Raw genomic sequence first — 20,774 nt, 5'->3', positions numbered from 1 at the left:
CCACTGCTTCCACATGTCCGCTTCTACTGCATCAATTCAAATAAACAACACAGTTATGCGGAACGCACATATAAATTGTCACCCCCCTACAGACAAAGCTCATGATAAGTTAACGCGGCGCAAATGTCCGCTGAAGTTTAGATTTTGCAAATGAGCAATTTACAGGATACGTGCATCAATCACACAAAACGCTCAACTCGCGCCACTTTATTCGTGTGAATTGCATCATTCATGCCACTTCATTAGCGCCGCAGGATGTCGTATATTCATGTCTTTGCATTGACTTAACATGCAAATCACTCATGCTTGATGCTTTATCCGCATCTGGTGAGGATGCAGCATAACAGAGACAAACACAGATGAAGCAGATTTAGAATTCAGCTCATGGATTACAGATTCAGTTTATAAGTCAAATATAGCTATTTGATATAGTTTTGGTGGAGTTTATTCAAACGATGCACAGTAACGATGAGACACACACAAATGCCTTAAAGTTTGCAGTACACACACATTTAACTTTGCACTGTTTTTGCACGTCCACGTATGCTGATTACAGCAGTTATGAATTACAGTGATTTTATGGTCTTCTCTTTACTTTAAAATATTTTTAACTTGTAAAACTCATTCCTGAGGTGCAGCTGATCACAGAGAGTTGGAACAGATCTTTTAATCCCAGTTTCTTTGCAAATTCTGTTTTGTACACAGGTATATGTGCTACTATAGAGACATTTTAATACGCACTTGTCAATAAAGGTCTGTGGGCTTGATTATCGAATATTTTTTTTTAACACAAACTAATTTCTGAGTTTAACTATTGTTCATCAATTAAAGTAAATATTTTCAACATTTTCACTTATTAATTTAGTTTATTTCCTCAATAATGAATTTATTAATTAATTTGATTCGGCTTGAATATACATTTATATTATCCATTATTTGTAAATGTTCTAGTATGAGTAAAAAAATCTTTATTAAATATTTTCATGTTACCTGTTAAAAAAAAAAGTAATCAGTTTTATTATTTACTGATCTATTAATGCCTTAAGATAGTGTCATACCGCCATCTACTGGGTGATTTTAATTTAATATCTGTACTACCTTTTATTTAATATTAAGTTAATAATTTCATAATCTAATACTGAAAAAAAAATTGTTCATGCTTATCTGCACATCCTGGCCTCAAGACTAAAGTGTTTGTCTTTCAGTGTTTCCTTGGGCAATTTTGAAGGAAAAGAGGCAATAAAACATGGATATATGGTAAGGAAAATAATTAATATTGTCACCAATTCAGTCTCTCTCTGATCTCCGAGGCTCTGAGCTAATTTTGGAAATTCAAAAAAAAAACCGGACACAAAAAACAAAATGATTACATTTGCCTAAAATTGGAAATGAAAATTTGGTAATGTGATTTAACCAGCATACTAAGAGCACAGAATATAAAAATAAACACACACACACACACACACACACACAAACATTCCAAGTGTCCAAAATATAACTTAAGGTGGCAAATTTTTTTTTTTACAAAAATTCAGAAATTATTCAACAAACATACTAAGAGCCATGGAAAATAAAAATAAAAACACAACTCAAAAGATAAAATATCCAAAATAAATAAAAAAATAGTAATTGAACAAACATTTATTTGTAAACAATACATATACAAAAACAAATATACAATATTTACACATCATTTAGCTCAAAATATGGACGAGAAAGCTGAAGAGAAACTCCCACTTCTGGATTGGGCTTATTTGCTGGCCTGAAACAAAACACAAATGAATACGTTTAAATACTTTAAACATTTAATGTAGAAGAACACAACGGACGTCTAAAATTATGTTGAGATGCTGTTGTGTTCAGTACCTTAAACCAGCTGTGTTGAAGGATGTCCTCCAGATGAATCCGTTTGTCTGGGTTTATCTCAAGGAGATCATGGAGAAGATGGATTAGTTCTGTGGAAGAAAGACAAGAGGGACGTTTGATGAAAACCTTAAACATTACTATTATTAAGTCGTGCACTTTTCAAAACCACCATCTTTATTTAAAGTCTCCAATGTATTATGATTGCTAGTTTGAAAAAATGATCTTACCGTTTGACAGGTCACATCTGCACCAGATTTTCCATCTGATCCACAGCAGAGGTAAGAAAAATGGATATCTTCCGCACACCAATCTGAATAGCAATATCCCCAGAGACCATGCTGTCGCAGGATTGGCATGGTATTTCCCTTCAAAAATGTACTCAGGAGGAATGTACAAAAATGTCCCTGGAAAAAAGGAATTTTTTTTGGTTAGCCAAGTTTGCATTGGTGCAGTATCACTGCATGCATTTAAACACAAAAAAATATGAAATAATTATTGGATTCACAACAGTCTGAAAGCTGTCTTTATCTAAGTAAAACGGAAACTGTTTGATAGAGTAACTAATAATAATCATTACTGTTAAGTTTAAAGGTATAGTCTAACAGAAACGGAAAATTCACTTGTTCTAAACTGGTTTGTTTCTTTCTTCTGTTAAAAACCTGTAACCATTGACTTTTATAGTATTTTTTTTGATACTATGGATGTTAATGGTTACAGGTATCAAACTCATATTCAAAATATCCCGAAAAAAGAAAGACTTAAAAATTTGTTACCACTTGAGGGTGTGTAAACAGTGAGTACATTTTCATTTTTGGTTGAACTATCCCTTTAAGAACCAAACTTTACTGTACATACCACTGAAGGTCCTGTAGTAAGATTTCTTCAAAATGGCTCCGCAGCCAAAGTCAATTAGTTTGACTTGAAATGTCTCTGTGTTGATAAGAAGGTTGGAGAGTTTGATATCCCGGTGAAAGACACCACGCTGGCAGCACACGAGCGCAGCCTGCATAATCTGCGTCATGACTGGCCTTGCGAAACTCTCACTGACTTTGCCACCTTGATTCCTCACAAAAACCTCCAAATCCTGACATGGAGCAGGATACTCGAAGATCATGATGAAATGATCCCGGTAAACCTTCCAGTCCAGCAGTTGGATGATCCCTGGCTCTTTGCACCCTTTATTTGCCATCAATGTGAGGACGATCTCCAATGGAAGCATTCTGCTGTGTTGATCCTGAAAGAGAGACCATTTTTAATTTAAATTGTTTTTCAAATAAAGTAATTAAGTCCTGTCTTGAACAAATTCAAAATAATTCTGTTTTCAGTGGCGTAAAGCAAGGTTCTCCAACCTTATATACTTTTACTTTATGATTTTTCAGTACTCTTTCCACCACTGACTGTAATTATTGTTAACAAGAGATGTTGTGTTTTGTGAGATTTTAACAAGAGGTTAAAACATAACATGCATTATTATACTTACATCCCATAGTTCCCAGTCGTCGCCTTTCTTGTTGACGTATTTAACTGCCACCTAATCAACAAAGCACAATGATTAGCTTGTGTAAAGATGTCACATTCCTCAGTACATTAAATATGAGTAGACTGATTTATGAAGCACAACAAAAAAAGGATCAGGATATAATAAAGCAACAGCAACTCGCTGCGACTTTTACTTACTTGGAGATTGTCCACCAAACGCCTTGCTTCATACACGACACCGAATCCACCTGCGCCCAGTTTTTTACCAAGCACATATTGGCTGAAGATGTAGTCTGAAAATAGAACAAACAAATGCAGTTAATGTGACATTTCAGATATTTTAACATTTCTCTTTAAAAGAGGAAGATGTGTTAGTATTAAATAGAAAAAAATAATAATAAAAAAAAATATATAGGCCAAATGCAAAGTACTTTATGTTAAAATTGGTTTATGCAAATTGATACATTTAAATACTTTTTAAGGTTAACAATATAAAGGTTTGCACAGATGCAAAGTACTTGTAATGGTAAAATGATCTATGAATAAAAAAATACAATAAAAAAAAATACAATTAAAAAACCTACATTACATATGTGTTTTCATCAGGATATACCCAGCAGCCACACAACGTTATATGACATTAATCTTTAGTTCTATTTTGATTGCGACGTCAGGTGAAGATAACTTCTTTTGAAAAAATAAACTCATAAAAGGATGGAACTTCTTAAGGGTGAGCAAATCTCTTTAAAGTAATGTGGGTACACTGAAAAAAAATATTTTTTAAAGGTGACTGGCTGCAAACAATTTATATGCGCTGAATTTAAACAAACAAAATAAATTGAATAATGTTTCATTTAACTTGTTTGGCCATATAAATTGTTGGCTGAATATAAGCCATCTGCATTTAAAACATCTTTCTTATATACAGAGTTGTAAAAAACTATATTAAACAAATGAATGTAACAGGATGAGGGCTTTTACCATCACTGGATCTTGGTGTCCATCTTGGTGAATCTTGGCACTTATGATCTTCAGAGTTCAGCTGTTCAGGCTTAGCACGCTTTAGGAATCTTCTCCACCACTTCTTTTTCTCCTTCTTCTTCTCCACTTTCTCTATTTCTTTGTTCTCCTCAGCAGCTTCAACAGGAGACTCATCATTTGCATGATTGTCTAGTTCCTCTGAGTTAGTTCTGCAGTTCAGATATGTTCTGAGCAGGAGCTTTTCTCGAGAGGTCAAACTGGAGTCTTTTAAAGAATAAAAACAAATGTAGTCAATGTAAAATTATTAATTTTTCTAAAATTTCAGTGACATTATAGTAATTACTTAATGCAATTTTGACTATAGAGATATTATTTAGCTATCCAAATATAAACGGCAAGGGTAGGCGTAAGATGGAGGTTACCCTGCTTAAAATGAAACAATTTTTAAGTTCAGTGTTATTAGTCACCATAAGAAATAGCTTTCGAATTGTCCATTTTTAACTAGATTTGGCCACCATTCATACTATTTTTGCAGACAGACTGAACAGATATAGACTATTACAAGACTATTGTATATTATTAATAATGTAATTTATTTAATAATTAGCCTATAATTATTTTATAATTTCTCTTTTGGTTTAATTGTCCATGTACACCTTGCTTCAATATTTTTTTTTGTCCCAGCCAATTCAATATTATGATTGTAAATGTTATACATGTATTATATGTCTTTTAGTTTGGTTTTCATAAACCTTCCACAAACATTTTGATCAATGTTAGATGGGTGGGGCGGAAGTTTAAGTGTTTTGAGTTCCTTTATGTAGTAAGCTAAATTCACTGTGATAGAGTACATCCAAGAGAACTTTGATATACAGTAATATCCATCTATTTCTTGTTTTTTTAGGCGATACTGTGTGTGTGGGCTTTTTTTAATAAACTGAAAATAAAGAGTAAAAATAGAAAATGTTTTAACCAGTTAGAGGTTTTTTATTAATCTGTTAAACACAAAAGAAGATATTTTGAACAATGTTGGAAACCTGTACCTACTGACATCTACAGTAGGAAAAACAAATACCATGGAATGTCAATGTTTATGGTTCCATAATTCTTCAATACAAGTTCCTCTGTGTTTAACAGAAAAAAACAAACTAGTTTATAACCATTCAAAGGAGAGTGAATGATGATTTTTGGGTGAACTATTGTTAAATTGTGATGAAAAAGGCATTAAAACTAATTAGCATTTAATTTTGCAATCCCATAAAACGAATTGCTTTTTACTTTTGAATACTTTAATAAATCACTGAACTGAAATCGAAATGTGGGTATAAATGATGCTTTCTGACATGATCATGTCACTTACCATCACTGGATACTGCTGTCCTCAGTTTTTCATTCTCTTGCTCTTCAAAGGTAAGAGCTTCCTTCTTGTCTTCTTCGGGTTCATGGGCTTGACTCTTCTGCTGCTCTCGCTTTGAGCTGCTTTTCTGAAATCTAAAGATTTTTCTCCACCATTTCTTCCTATTTTTCTCCTCCACTTTCTCTATTTCCTTGTTTTCCTCACCAGCTTCAACGGGAGCCTCATCACTTGGACGAGTGTCTAGTTTGAAGATGACAGAGGAGTTTATTAAAAAACAAATAATGACAAAGTAGTAAAACAAAATGCAGTCTTTTTCACTTGCAATATATTGTGACATTATTTAAAAAAGATTTTAGTTTTGACATAAAGCGAGGGTGGGATAGTGTCAGTGTTACCTTTTCGTGGGCAGTGTCAGGTGTAATCGGTTACAAACTGCTGTAATTGTAATTGTAGTGTAATTAAATGAACTTTTTGCTAAAACGTATGGTAAGGGCTTACTTTTAATTTTCAGGTAATCTGAATAGTTACTTATAATGTACTTGCCTTAAAATGTGTACATAAACAGTTTTGTATAAATCAAACCAGAAAAGCAGATTAATTAACATTTTTGTTAAACAAATAAACTTGCAGAATAGTTTTCAGTTAACGTTAGGCCTATTTACATTTTCTGTATCAGGGTGATTGAACATGCTTAAGGAAAAAAAATATTGAGTAATTAATTAATATAAGGTATACATTAAGAGAAGCTGATTTGCTATGCTATTTTACCACGTTTGAATAGTTTCTTGTGTTATTGACAAAATAGCTTAGCTAAGTTGGGCCTATAACTATATAGGGGCTCTAACTAAAAACCTGGTTCTGGATTACAATCGGTGAGCAACTCTGCAGTTTTTGGTTTAAAATATTTATATAAAGTGAGTGGAATTTAATGAATCTTTATGTTATAATATGTATTCAAAACATGGAGTCATAATGAGTAACGTCGAAAGGCGAGGCGCGGTTACCCGCTAAACAGCAGCCGGTCGCAGACTCAGATTTTAGCGATACACCGCAGGACCATTTTGAGCTTTACATACATACCATATGAAGGGGATAGCCATTATATGTGAATTGGTGATGATTAAAGTTTTAATAGTCTATGTTGTAAAACAAATATACCTTTTTCAACAGTACTTTATTAAGTTTATTTATGACGTTTTGACCCCCCTCTCTTTTTCCCGCTTTGCAGACATTACTTACTCAGTTGTTGCTGGTGACCCGAGGTGCTCTTTGCATGTCCTTTAGGACATTTAAACAAAGATCCAACTTTCCACAAATTTCTCTTCGTTCCCTCGCAGGCAACAGGAGTTTCAACAGGAGTTTCTGGACGATCATCCTGGACCTCCATATCAATGCCAGGGTTGGGTGGTGCAGGTGCAGTGGAATGGGGTTCCTGCACCTCTACCATTGGATGTACTCGATAATGTCTAAAAAGCCTCATCGTTTAATCAATCGCTAGATAATCGACAATAATAAATCAGAAATAAATCTGCAATCACTACTGCTCGACTACTGTACACCAACTGATGGAAGCTGGAGGTGACCTACAGCATATGCATTCTAGAACGAGGGTTCTAAAATTGACGTCACGAAGCGCCTGCACTTACAACTTGTTGGACAGTAACTTAAACTAAACCAAATAACAACAAACAAATATTTAAAAAAAAAAGAAATATGTTTAGGGTTTAACATTTTTCACTGACACGCAACTAGGCACGGCCTACAAAGAAATGTAAAACTATTGCAAATTACAATGTTTAAAGCTAGAATTTTTAAAATAAATAAAAAATGTAGCCTATTATTTTTTTAAATGCAAATTATAATTGCTTGCTTTATAATACACCTATTTTTGTTATGTTCTGTACTCATAAATACAAACTGCAAACATGTTTTGCTGCATTTATACAAGAGATTAAGAAGTTATTTATATACAATTCCATATTCTTAACAAGACAGCGCTCAAAACGTCCTACAATTTAATTTACAAAACTTTTTTTTTTGTAAATATATACATATATAAATTACAATTAGGGTTAGGCATAGGCAGAAAAAAACTGAAAGCCAAAAAAAAACATTTTAGGGAATTTTGAAATCAGACTGGACGCTTTTTTGGTCCCAAAAAGAGGGCATATCCGGGGAAGATGACGTTGGCCTAAAACTATCCTATCCACTGTCGTTTAAGAAATTTTAACGTGACAAAAGCTAGGCTTATAGCGCTCAGCAATGACGATTTTTAAGGGAAATGTGAAAAAAAACTGTTTTTTCATAATATCTATACAGGCATATGCATCATTTTGTAATATTTTTGTTACACAAAACATTTTCTAAAATGAATGTTAAGTCTAGTTTTGCGTTTATCTTTATAAAATACACTATATTTTTTGCCAAATGACAAATTATTTATAAAGTGCCTTGTAAATAAAGTGATTGTAAAGCCAGATTTTTTAGGATCTTTCACCTATGGTCTTAGCTTAAATACAAGAAGTACTGTACTAATATATGTATTATATTATAAAGTAATATACTATAACGCACAATAATTATTGTTCTATTCTGAGTTTTTAGTTGTAATATCATAATCATATTTTCCTTGCTCAGATACTGATAAGATTAATCTCAGATGCTAGACACAGAAATAAATCTAACAATAAAGGAACACCTCGAGGAAATTCCAGGAAGAGCTGAGGTATATAAAAATGTAAACTAAAATAAGATGTAACTTGTGGTGTCCGTAATTCTTTTTTTCTTTACTTATTAGGTCTGTCTGTTTTAACAGTGATGTAATATGTTAAAACTACTAATATGCACAATATATGATTTTGCTAAATTGTAACACCATTGAATTGTCGACTGGAAAAAAGCTGCTCAAATTACACTAATTGGTCAATTATTTGGAGAGTTGTGAGAATGCTTTAATTGAGGGTTAATATTCAAGGGTTTAGCGACGGGTAATTTGACTGGTCACTGAAATTTGATTTAAAACAAAAACTTATTTGATCAATGTCTTAATGTGATGCTAGATTGAGTTTGGCCTGAAAAAGCAGACAATACTGTTATTTTTCCCTAAGGCTTTTGAAGACAAGAACGAGTTGGACATTTGTCTGGGGGCTTTCAACGTGTGGTGAAAAGGTGTAATAGTACTGCATCTAATTGGCAAAACTGTTGTAATGATCAGCCATTACTTTTGTTACAAAATATTAATATTTTAAAAAGTACAGAAGCTTAGTGTATTCTTCGTCTCACATTAACTGTAGGTACTCTAGTTATTTACTTGCAGATAGCCACATCCACTAATCTTAATTGCTGACAATATGTAGAGAAGTAATTTATGATCCCTTTTGTAATCAATTATTTAATCAATTATATTTAACTCAAAGCAATTTATACATGTTCCTGCAAAATAAAAAAGACAGTATTCAACTAACTATTTTGCAGGCTTTTCAAATGGTTTCCATGATCAGGACTTTGCTACATAGCAAAGTTTAGGTATATAATTACATTTCTTAAACTTTTGTTTAAAGTATAACATTTCAAAAATTAATCCCACAAATAAAACCATATTAAGCTAAAATGCATTGTGTGGTCATTGTAATGGTTGATACTTTTCGGATAAACTCAGCTCTACAGTTTAGTTCCAACCCTAATTACACATACCCGAGTAAACTAAATGAGTGTTTTAGGCTTGAACTAGGGTTGGAACTAAACTCTGCAGGACTGCAGCTCTCCAGGAATTGAGTTTGACACTCATGCTCTATAGTAAAGCAGCCTGAAGAGTTCAAAAACTTCAAGCTCCACTTTAACAGTACAACCAATTTCAATAAACGTAGCAAATGTTTGACTGTCAAATTTGCTATTTTCGACTAGGAATATGAAAGTTTACACACAAATCAAAAAGTCTCAGCACACAAAGGCTCAAATTTACATGTTTATTGACACCAGCTGTTTGTGTTGGGAGTTTTAGACAGACTCCTGGATGGGGGGCTCATATCCGTCAGCTCTCTCCACCTTGGCCCCAGTGTCGCCCTCTGCAGGTTTAGCAGCAGCACTGGTGGATCCACCCTCACCATGCAGCTCCATCAGCTTACCAACTGTACAACAAAAATAATTTAGTCTTAGACAAACAGAAAAGCATTATTATCCTTAAACCCAACAGTTTAAAATGCAAATTATGAAAATATCCCCATGTATAAAAAAAAAACATTGCTATTAAAGGGTTAGTTCACCCCCAAAGATGTATTATCCCAAGATTATCACACCAAAGGAATGCAAAAGGTCAATGTCAAATATTGTTGTTTTTTTTTCCTACTATGGCAAGAAGTAACTGTTTAATTAAAAAAAGAATTAGCAGTCAAAAAGAAAAATGCACCCATTCACAAGTGCATTAAATGGCTCAGAGCATATAGCAAATCCATGCGTTTAAGTAAGAAAAAGACCCATATTTAAACAAGTAACCTCCAGCAATTGGCAGTCGTAGTCTTTTGTGGTGCATTTAGCACAAACAGCTGGATAGGGCTGTTTATTTTTACATCAAGAGTAAAGCATATGCACAGATGAGAAAAACGGAAATGCAGAGGAGACAAACAAAATGCAGAGAGATCCAGATGGTAGGGTTAGTCACAGCAAATCCAATGAATGAAGTCCACTCGCCAAATATGACACCAAATGATTTAGAGTTCTTTCTATGAACATTGCTACAAAACCTTTGCTACTGGAAAACTTTATTCATTCCCCAGAGCCATATGAGGCCCTTTTAATTGTGGATGAATGTGCGTTGTTGGATATGTTTTGGACTGCTGAAAAAAATAAACACCAGTTGCCATTGTAGGGCAGAAAAGGTCAAATATAATTTTCAACATAAATTTGACAGAAAGCCATGTACATGCAGAATGCCTTGAGGTTGAGTAAATCATGAGATTTTTTTAGGTAAACTAACACTTTAAAAGAACCTAAACAGACCTTGTGTTTAAATAAGTGACTTACGCTCAAATTTGGGCTTTTTCAGCATCTTAACCTTCCTGACGTAGACGTCATGTAGAGGATAGATGGATTGGCAGGCCTTTTCAATGTCCTTGCCAACACTGTCAGGAATCCTGTGCAACAGAAGAGGAAAAATAGTTTTACACAGATTCATAAAAGGTTATTATTTAGGTTAAGAGTAATTAAAAGTTGACTCTGTCCAACAGTAGCAGCAGCTAAAGCTTTAACTAGAAAATGTTAGGAAACTGTGACCACTTAATCTCTAGATCAGTCAAACTGAATCTAAAAACACCATTCCTAAAGGACCAACTGACTGCAGTTTAAATGTGAACACACCCACCAATAATCCACCAGTAAGCCAGAGGAGCTTGATTCGCCAATTTAGTAGTTAAATTAAGGCTGAACTGTGCAGACCTGACTATCCTGACTACGGATGAGGAGAACATTATACGTACAGCTTGTTGACCACCTCCTTGAGGTCGTTGGTCTGGACCTCACGGGTCATGATTTCCATCATCTTCTTGCGGATCTGACGGACCTGCTGGTGCTGTGCATAGGAGGTTTTTCTGATCTGGTTGGTGCGCTTCTTGGTGAAGCCCACGCAGAACAGGCGGAGGAGATATCCATCAGTGGTCTTTACGTCAACGTGGGCCTCAATCATTGTCTAAAAATAAACAAACAAAAAAAAAAAAACATTAGCAATTTGAATAAACTTATTTTGTTCCAATAAGAAAAATGCATAGAACAGTCTTAAAACTTTAAGGTGTAATTTAAGGTGAAACTTAGGACATGATTTTAACATTTTTGCAAGAAATAAAATAAACCATTGCTGCTGTTAAATTGCACACTAGCCGTTTTTTAAGGTATGCAAAATGTTAGGATGCTGAAAATGACATCATGCACTGTGGTCTTTTTATATGCAAAATTTCAGATTAAATAAAAAGAAAATACATACTATATTTGGTTTTCCTGCAATACCACAAACACAGATGTGCAGTTTTAATCCAATAGAGTTGGCAATTCACATATATTAGCTTCTATTGGCCACAGCTCTTCAAGTGATTTAGCAGTTTACTAAACTTTACTTCAGATCACAGAGAAACAAGACTTCTCCGCTCATGATTTCTGAAGACTAAAAAACACAATCTAATACACATAAATGAAGTGAGTGAAGTGTACAGCGAGTCACTTTAACGATTTAGAAGGTTTTGGAAAGGCAGATTAAATACAAAGTAACAATAAACTAGCAAACGTCACTAAGCTCAATATAAAAGTCTAGAGAGAAATACAATACCTTGAATTATCACTTCAAAATAACTGTACTGATCTACACTTTTAACTCTTTTTACCATCTCAATTTGAAGATACCTTCTATAATCATTATATTGCAAAAGCAACAAGCTTACACAAGTGAAATTACATAAGCCATTACTTGAAAAAAACACATAGCAAGCTCAATAAGGGCATCTTCAAACAGGCTCAGAAAAATCAAGTCAAAGTTTAATGGAAAAATCAACTGATGTTTGTCAGCATAAAAGGGTTTTTTTTTTTCTTCCCCAATGCAAGTAACATTGAATGCCATGACTTTAAATTTACGACATGCATTTAAATTAAGGGAGAAAAAGAAATCCGCCTTTTAAGCCCAGAAAAATAAATAACCTGTACATTTTCCCTCTTTTACCTGCCACTTCTTGACCATGGAGCACATCTTGTCACGAGTGAGGTCCATGCCGTGGAAGTTGGTGAGGCAGTTCTTGCCCTGCACGTCTTCTGTGACCAGCTTAAATTTGCGGAAGGCCACCTCGTCGTTCTGCAGATCAGCCAGACTGACCTCGAACACACGTCCCTTCAGACCATCAGAGGCAATTCCTACATTACAGAGACAATGAGTGTTAGAGTTTACATGGACCTAATGGCAATGTGTTCATTCCACTGTGGTGAACCCTGAATAATAAAGGGACAAAACCGAAAAGAAATTAATGAATTAATGATGGCAATGTCAGGTGATCTCATGACAGCAATCACGATATTTCATCCGAGACTAAAAATACATGTATCATGTATTGCCACTGGAATCCAGCACAAAGTTTGATTTGTATTAAACAATTGGGACACAACATTCATTAAAGTATATTTGATAGGCTGCTTTGAAACAATAATTATTGTAAAAAGTGCTTTACAAAAGGTGCACATTACAATCAAAGTAAGCTAAAGTTCCAGTCAAATACAAGTCATCATATATAAACATGCAATTTTATTAACATGGCACCTAATTTTTAACAAGATCTGCTCTTTCCCATCAGGGTTAACAATGCATCCTAAAGCTGTGTGGAAACATATAAAGATGGTAAAAGAACTTACTGGTTCCCTGAGTCCTGGTGACCAAGGTCTTGCCCAGGTTGCGGATGTTGAACATGGCTGGTGCCTTGACATCATACCAGTCCTTCTTGGAGAAAGGATCCACACTGCAAGAGAAAACACACTTGTCAATAACGTTACATTTCTGAGAGTCATTTAACAAGCTTATGTTTCAACGAAGCCTCAATATTATATCAAGAAATTTAACAAATATTATGTAATGTCTTAAATGCTTCATAACACCTTTAAGCCTGTAACACATGGGTCACTAGAAGTCTACAGTCAGTAGAGTAACTTAAGTTAGCGCTTTCAATGGCCCATAATGCTAGAGACATCAGTCTGCCGTGCGTATTTTTGACCAAATGAACGCTTTATAATATCTGTAAAACGAGAACATTAGAAAACAGCGCTAGCTTTTACCGAGCTCTAAACATAAGTTACTAAAGCACGCATAATACAAGGGCCGCCTATGAGCCAGTGTGACTAGCATAACCGCTACACAAGATCCTCTCTATATCGATAACATCCTTTACCCATACAAATCAAATGTCCTCCAGTATCACTTATTACACTGTATAGACACAACTGAAAGACTCATTTGCGACTTACATCTTCTTTTTGGCACCTTTTTTGCCACCTTTGGTCAGCCTCTTATTTTTGCCGACTGCCATGTTGAACACAGGGAGTAAAAGAGGAGGAAGTGAGGAAATACCGCGAGAGTTAAAGATACAGCGGGACTAGGCAAACCCCGCGAGATTTCACAAACCTCGCTGTGCTAAGCAAAACTGCGCCTTCTGGTGTTTACGTGTATTATTTCACTTCATCATTTTTAGACGTTTGTTTGTTTTTTTGATTAAGTAACTTTCATGTTCAAAACTTCTTGTTCACATTTTCCTCGTCAAGAAAAATGATTATTTTTAAAGCGTTATTAAATCAGTTAATAATAATGGGTGAGGCAACATGTCATATATGTATGGCTACTGCCTAAGTATCCTTCATTGTAACTACCTTATATATGCATTGTAAGTTACATTTAGCTGTCTAAAGTAAAAAAAAAAAAAAAACTTTTATAAACATTTTGTGAAACAACAGGGTCACATCATAACAATTGACTAGATAGCTGAACTGAAAAAAATTGTGAACATTGTACATTTATGTTTAATACCCTAATTAAAGATTTTTTGCAGGGTGTCGGAAATCTTTTAAACTGTAGAAACTTTTAAAAAAATTATTAAATACTTAACTGGTAGTCTGTAGTAACACTGAATAATGTATTTTAATTTTTTTTTATAATACTAGCGGGCAACCCAGTGGCACAGGGTAGCAATCTCGCCTCAAAGCAAGAAGGTTGCTGGTTCGAGTCTCGGCTGGGTCAGTTGGCATTTTGTTTGAAGTTTGCATGTTCTCCCCATGTTCACATGGGTTACCTCCGGGAGCTTCGTTTTCCCCCACAACTCCAAAGACATGTTTCCCAGTGATGGGTTGCAGCTGGAAAGGCATCCGCTATGTAAAACATATGCTGGATAAGTTGGCGGTTCATTCTGCTGTGGTGACCTTGGATTGATGGAGGGACTAAGCTGAAAAGAAAATTAATGAATGTATACAAATAGTTTTATTATAGTAGCAAGTCTACTTTGCAGTATATAGAAACATTATACTGCATTGGATTTGCATTGGTTTCAATGGAAACTGCTCATGCTACTATTTTACACTACCATTAAGGTAAGGGGTTGAATTTAAACAAACAAATGTAGTAATGTTCAACTTATTTTGTTTGTTTGAAAATCAGCTTATAAAAATAGTTTGCAACAATTTGCAATGAACCACTTTTTTCAGTGTATTTCAAAGCATTATTTTTCATCAGACATTTAGAAATCCAAGAACAAAGCTTACATTTTGTTCACTCACAATAGCTGCACAAGTAAAACTTTGGTGAGAAAACTAAAGTAGAAAAAATGTGGTGATTCAGTTCTGTAATTATTATCTCAAATGTGTGACTGTGTGGCAGTCTTCAATATAAAACCAGTGTAGCATTCCGTGGCTGTGAGACTAAATGTTCTTCGTTGGTCTAGACCTTTAATTCTGTGGCCCTGAGAGACTGTAGGCTAATGTAGAGTCAACAAACTCAATGCACTGCCGACTCCCTGGAAACGACTCATAAGGGCCATGAAGCCACAATTTAAATATAATGAGATAGTGGGAACATTTTTTGCAGTAATATTCAAAACCTCTGTATAAACTAATAATCTGTGAGTGTATGGTAAATTTTAACATTTACATTCAACATAACAATGTTATATGTTCTTTGTGAGTAATAATTTGACATATTATTCATCTATGCATCACAATATGAGTAACAGATTAAAACTCAAATTTAGTTCAATGGGAGAAAAATTCATCATTCTTTAAAGTCATAACAAGTGACAGATATTTTCTTTCATCCATTCAGTCATTTTCTTATCGACTTAGTCCCTTTATTAATTCGGGGTCACCACAGCGGAATGAACCGCCAACTTATCCAGCAAGGTTTACGCAGCGGATGCCCTTCCAGCCACAACCCATCTCTGGGAAACATCCACACAAACATGCACACTACGGACAATTTACCCTACCCAATTCACCTGTACCAAATGTCTTTGGACTGTGGGGGAAACCTGAGCAACTGGAGGAAACCCACACGAACACAGGGAGAACATGCAAACTCGATATTTTCTTTCAAATGTATCTAAATATAGAGAGAATAAGGTAGTTCTTTATCGTTTGATGCTGATGTTGCACTTAATGTGAGTTACAGTCAGGGAAGTTAATTAGAAGTCCAGCACACATAGTAGAAGTCTGATTTGTTTTCATCTTCTTTATTTGTAAACACATAAAAAAAACATTGATTATTTAAACTAGACTTTAATTAATAGCGTATACATATACTATTTACTGCATTTCTTTCTTCATAAAGAAGATTATTGAAATCATTGGAGATAGTATCTAGTTATGTCAGTCATACAGGTTGGAATGTGGGTGAATAAATTAGAACCAACATTTTTATTTAAGTTTCAGGAAAAAGAAATGTGGACATTTTTTGTTATGTTCCTGAAACCTTAAAATCAAACCATGGTCTTAGATTTTAGACGTTAATGAGCAATTTATATCTTTGATTGCTGGTTTTAAAGAACCTATTGGTTCCATGTAAAAAAAAAGGATTTGTTTGAAAAATGTGTTTAGAAAAATTATACTTTTAATCTGAGCTGCTTTTAAATTCATTTTATTAAAATAAAATAAATATATATAGCAATATTATTATTAAATATGTTCCCAAACTTTCCCAGTGTCCAAATGGAGTCCAAATGATTAGCCCTGGCTGCTTTAAACTTAAATTCCTTTAAAATATTGCCCAAGTGGCAACGCTGTGGCGCAGTAGGTACTGTAGTGCTGTCGCCTCACAGCAAAAAGGTTGCTGGTTCAAGCCTCAGCTGGGTCAGTTGGTGTTTCTGAAAGGAGTTTGCATGTTCTCCCTGCTTACGCGTGGGTTTCCTCCGGGTGCTCCAGTTTCCACCCCTAAAAGGGACTAAGCCAAAATGAAAATGAATGAATGAATGTTACAAAACACAATAATTTGATAATAACTTTTATCATCACACTGTAAAAAAGGAATGTTTCTCCTTTTGAGATTCCTAAATAAATATGCGCTTAATCAGGAAAGCAAAACTACATGAGATAAGAAGTCTTATGAGAAGGTGATCAAAATGAATTGAGTTAATTATTAAAACAAGAACAAATATTTGCTAATGAACTAGAAAGTGAGCAGTGTTAGCAGTGGGTAGCACAATTGCCTCACAGCAAGAAGATCGCTGGTTTGAGCCTCGGCTGGGTCAGTTTGCATTTTAGTGTGCAGTTTGCATGCTCTCCCAGTGTTTGCATGGGTGAAAAGACATGTGGTATAGGTGAATTAAGTAAGCTAAATTGTCCATTGTGTATGTGTGAGAATGAAATTGGATGGGTGTTTTCCAGTGATGGGTTTCAGCTGGAAGGGCATCCGCTGCGTAAAAACATATGCTGGATAAGTAGTTAATTCCGCTGTGGTGGCCCCTGATTAATAAAGGGACAAGGCCACAAGAAAATGAAAACTTGTATTTATACCAAAACTCAGATTGACATTTTTTTTGTATTCTTTCAGCTTTTATTTTCTGCCTCAGGATCAACCAGCAAAAATCAAACAAACCCACACAATAGAACCCAAACCAGATAATATACATTAAAAACAGCAAACAAATACATCTTTTTTCTTTTTTTTTACTTTAATAACAGGTAAAAAAGTAACTTACAACATAGACTCTGGCAACAACATGTGTATCATATGAAGAAGCAAAAGTCTTCATTTTAAACAGAAATTAGATTTGAAGCCTCAGTTCTCCCTTCCTTAAGCTGAATTATTGACTGTTGAACCTCTTATGTAGTAATGCTACCTGCAGCCGTACTAGAGACTACTTTCACTTCCCCCAGGTCACTCTTACATAAAAAAAACAAAAGACAAAGTAAAATAATGCTGTCTCTAAAACTTTGCTATATTCCTATCATCAGAGACACTCTGATCTTACGTCCTTCCAGAAAGGATTCACATTATTACAAAGTACATTTTTACTAAACAAGCTCTCATCACATGTTCATGTTTACTAAATGGTGAACTGCATATTTATACTTGGCATTCGTCAACTTTCAAAGAGTAGCCCTTGGACAAGCTATATTCCATGCATGCCTATAAATGCTTCCTTTGCTTTTTTATGATATGCTGAAACACTTTTTCCACCCTGGCTTACTGAGTACTTTCTTGTGAGGGGAAGTAAGATAGGATCTAGCCTCAATATTAAATTATAATGTTGTTGCAAATGCATAAAACTGCCTCATTTATTGTGAATAGGATGTAAGACCTTTTAAGCCTCTCAGAAACCCTGGTATATATCGAAAACTGCAAAAAATGCTTTTCTTATTTAGATTTTTTGTCTTGTTTCTAGTCCAAATATCTAAAAATTCTTATATCAAGAAGCATTTTCTAGGCAAGCAAAACATATTGTCTTGTTTTCATGCTAATATTAAGTGAGTTTTTCCTTAAAACAAGCAAAATAATCTGCCAATGTGGTAAGCAAAATAATCTTTTTTTTCCTTTTGACATAAGATTATTTTGCTTACCCCATTGCCAGATTATTTAACTTGTTTTAAGGAAAAACTCACTTAATTTTGGCATATTTTATCTAAAAATAAGACAGTATGTTTTGCTTGTCTAGAAAATTCTGCTTGATTTAGGAGTTTTTAGATTTTTGGACAAGAAACAAGACAAAAAATCTAAGTAAGAAAAGCATTTTTTTGCAGTGAATAAAGCTTCAGATTTTTTTATTTTTAAAACTAAGCATCATACTTTTGCCATGTTCTAGATTTGCAATTGTTTGACCTGATCAGTGAAGTACAAATATATTAATTGCTTGTGTTTTCTGTTTGCTTTTTATTCACAGTATACAATATTATTAGATGAATAATTCTTCCGTAGCAGTCGATCAATTTTGATGCACGTCAGCCTTTATGGTGAATATGCTGCAGCTGGATTTACTATTCTGTCCTGCAGATGTCTCTGTGATCCTTACAGTGTGCATTAAAGCAGCACCATAACAGCGCGCGCTTGAAACGAGATCTTCAGTATGAAGTGTCATTCTGTCCCTACAGGTTTTTAAGTGTAGTCTGTACCTGACACACCTGAGCCCTCCCTTCGCTGCTCTCGCAGCACACTGCGCATGCGCGGATCTCTCTCACGCAGCTCCACTGTCATGGCGGAGACCGAGCGGAGTAGGAGCTGATTCAGGAAGAGATGGCGCTGTAAAGTGGGTTACCGCTCAAACTTCACGTCAACACTTCTCACAGGGACCAAGAGGATTGCCTTCTCTTTGCAGGGACACCCGAGGGCCGATGCCGGAGATCCGTTGCCTTATATTTTATAGTTTTCTGCGTCTTGTTCTTATCGGTCGTCTACCTGCGCGGAATCTCTTCAGCACCGCTATTTCCTGTTTGACAAACACTCGCAAAAACTTCAATGACGTTACCGTTTAACGGCTTTTCTTTATTAGGTCAGCGGAGATTGACAAGCATTTGGATTCTTATCTGGACTCGTGTCAGCGTGGTTTCGTCCTGCTTTTTTTCAAGTTTAGATCTGTTCTCCCTCTCTACACAAGAATAATTCCTGTCTTTCAGGTGTAGTGACATCAGCCAACAACTTCAGGCGAAAACGCAAGAAACTACAGGACAAACCGGCCGTTAATGGGGACCGGGATTTGTTTTCCCCCGCTGTTAGTTTAACGAGCCACATTTTCCATATAGTATCCCATAGGTTTAACTAGGCGGCAGGGTCAAACAGGTGTCCCACCTGTTCCCCTCTCACCTGACTCCGCCATGGCGAGCGCGGGTGACAGCGCCGTCCAGATCCCCATTAGAGGAATCCGCATGAAATTCGCCGTGCTGGCCGGACTCCTGGAGGCTGGTGAAGTCTCCAATCGGGACACCGTGGAGACGATCTTCAATCTGGTAAGCTGATTAAAACCTTTAAATAGATATCTAACGACAGCGTGGCTGGACAAGACCAAATGTTTTGATTCAATTCATGACCCCTAGGCAGACTTTTGGGTTGTAAATGAACTATAGCAAGTGTGCTATGTGGTTTAATGTTTCAAATTTCGCTGCTTGGCTTACATCTCCCAAGGTGCTTCCCCCCTCTCTATGTCCTTGATCACTAACGTCAGGCTGCTGCAAAGGGACTGAACCTATAAACTGGCATGCAATTCAAAGTGGCTTGAAGCACCTGAATTGTAAATGGATGTGAATGTTGAGAAGTTTAAAGAAATTATGTACATCACACTCAAGATTAGGAGGCTTTTAGGAAGTTGTTATTCTGGTCAATTTTCTGTTGTACACGGTTATGCATTATGCATATCTCTTAATCAAATTTTAATTTTGTGTTATGTTCTGCCTTTTACAATTAAAACGACAAAGCCTTGCTTATAACTAAGCATTAAATTTTTTTTCACACTTCAAATAGTTAATTTTAATATTTAATTTGAAATGGTTGATTTGAATATTTAACCCTGGGTCATTCTAAACCACATGTAGTCCGATTCCTGGACATCTTTCTTCACATTTCACACTGCTCATAATATACCCAAGGTTAACAATTAATCCCGTGTGTACACAGTTTCGCACTGTAAATTTATAAACTCAGGGTTAATGTTTTTATTTGTTGTTTCAGTGTCATTGGGAAACTTCCCTTCAAATGTTAAATGACACTGTGCTTTCATTATTGTTCAAAGGATGTAAAAATGAGGCACCCTGTTGGCTTTCAGTTGCTGAGCATCTGGCTGTAGCATAGTAACATGCACTTGGGTTTTACTCTAACGGAGGGTTAACAACACAACGATAGTATTAGTTCACCTAAATAAATTGAAAACTCTGCAATCATTTTATTATCCTCTATGAGTTTATTTCTTATGTTAAACACCAATGAAGATATTCTGAAGAATGTTGGGAACAGCAGAACAGCAGCTGTTGACTTCTATAGTATCTTTTGTTCATACTATGAATGTCAATGGCTGTATTCTTTATAATATCTTGTTTTGTGCTCAATGGTAGAAGTAAATTTCAAACACAAACATTTAGAAGCTTAAGTGTTCTACACTGTGAGGAAATG

The 20,774-nt window shown here is 35.1% G+C and overlaps 3 protein-coding genes across 10 annotated transcripts in view; 1 reads left to right on the top strand and 2 right to left on the bottom strand.

The window, feature by feature from the left end:
• Positions 1–436: 436 nt before the first annotated feature.
• On the bottom strand, positions 437–8,371 carry LOC137490007 (serine/threonine-protein kinase pim-1). The gene is made up of 9 exons (XM_068220906.2): positions 6,923–8,371; positions 5,687–5,923; positions 4,327–4,590; positions 3,544–3,638; positions 3,347–3,397; positions 2,722–3,100; positions 2,094–2,270; positions 1,867–1,955; positions 437–1,762 (listed from the first exon to the last, which is right to left on the bottom strand). Exons 1-9 carry the CDS (start codon positions 7,161–7,163, stop codon positions 1,751–1,753), a joined length of 1,545 nt encoding a protein of 514 aa, XP_068077007.2. The 5' UTR covers positions 7,164–8,371; the 3' UTR covers positions 437–1,750.
• A 676-nt stretch (positions 8,372–9,047) lies between these two features.
• On the bottom strand, positions 9,048–13,753 carry rps3a (ribosomal protein S3A). Its single transcript, NM_200059.2, is given in 6 exon segments — positions 9,048–9,810; positions 10,703–10,812; positions 11,155–11,363; positions 12,381–12,568; positions 13,061–13,164; positions 13,667–13,753. Coding segments are annotated over 6 exon segments (804 nt in total). The 5' UTR covers positions 13,729–13,753; the 3' UTR covers positions 9,048–9,679.
• Positions 13,754–18,798: 5,045 nt separating this feature from the next.
• lrba (LPS-responsive vesicle trafficking, beach and anchor containing) overlaps positions 18,799–20,774 on the top strand; it is a 431,164-nt gene continuing 429,188 nt past the window's right edge. For all 8 annotated transcript variants that reach the window (XM_073951393.1, XM_073951386.1, XM_068221229.2 and 5 more), the window contains exon 1: positions 18,799–19,618. In XM_073951393.1, coding sequence (XP_073807494.1) covers positions 19,487–19,618 — 132 coding nt within the window. In that variant the 5' untranslated portion in view covers positions 18,799–19,486. The remainder of the gene's footprint in view (positions 19,619–20,774) is intronic.

Source organism: Danio rerio, chromosome 1 (assembly GCF_049306965.1).
Source record: "Danio rerio strain Tuebingen ecotype United States chromosome 1, GRCz12tu, whole genome shotgun sequence".
Taxonomy (NCBI): domain Eukaryota; kingdom Metazoa; phylum Chordata; class Actinopteri; order Cypriniformes; family Danionidae; genus Danio; species Danio rerio.
Note: the sequence above shows the minus strand (reverse complement) of the source record. Positions and strands in the feature narration are given on the sequence as shown.

What these genes read in the sequence shown, in the direction of transcription:
- LOC137490007 (XM_068220906.2), bottom strand. Translation starts at nt 7,163, where the DNA reads ATGAGGCTTTTTAGACATTATCGAGTACATCCAATGGTAGAGGTGCAG. An exon ending in ACGACTGGGAACTATGGGAT is followed by an intron (nt 3,101 to 3,346) that starts GTAAGTATAATA and finishes TCTCTCTTTCAG; the next exon opens with GATCAACACAGCAGAATGCT. An exon ending in CAGATGTGACCTGTCAAACG is followed by an intron (nt 1,956 to 2,093) that starts GTAAGATCATTT and finishes TTTCTTCCACAG; the next exon opens with AACTAATCCATCTTCTCCAT.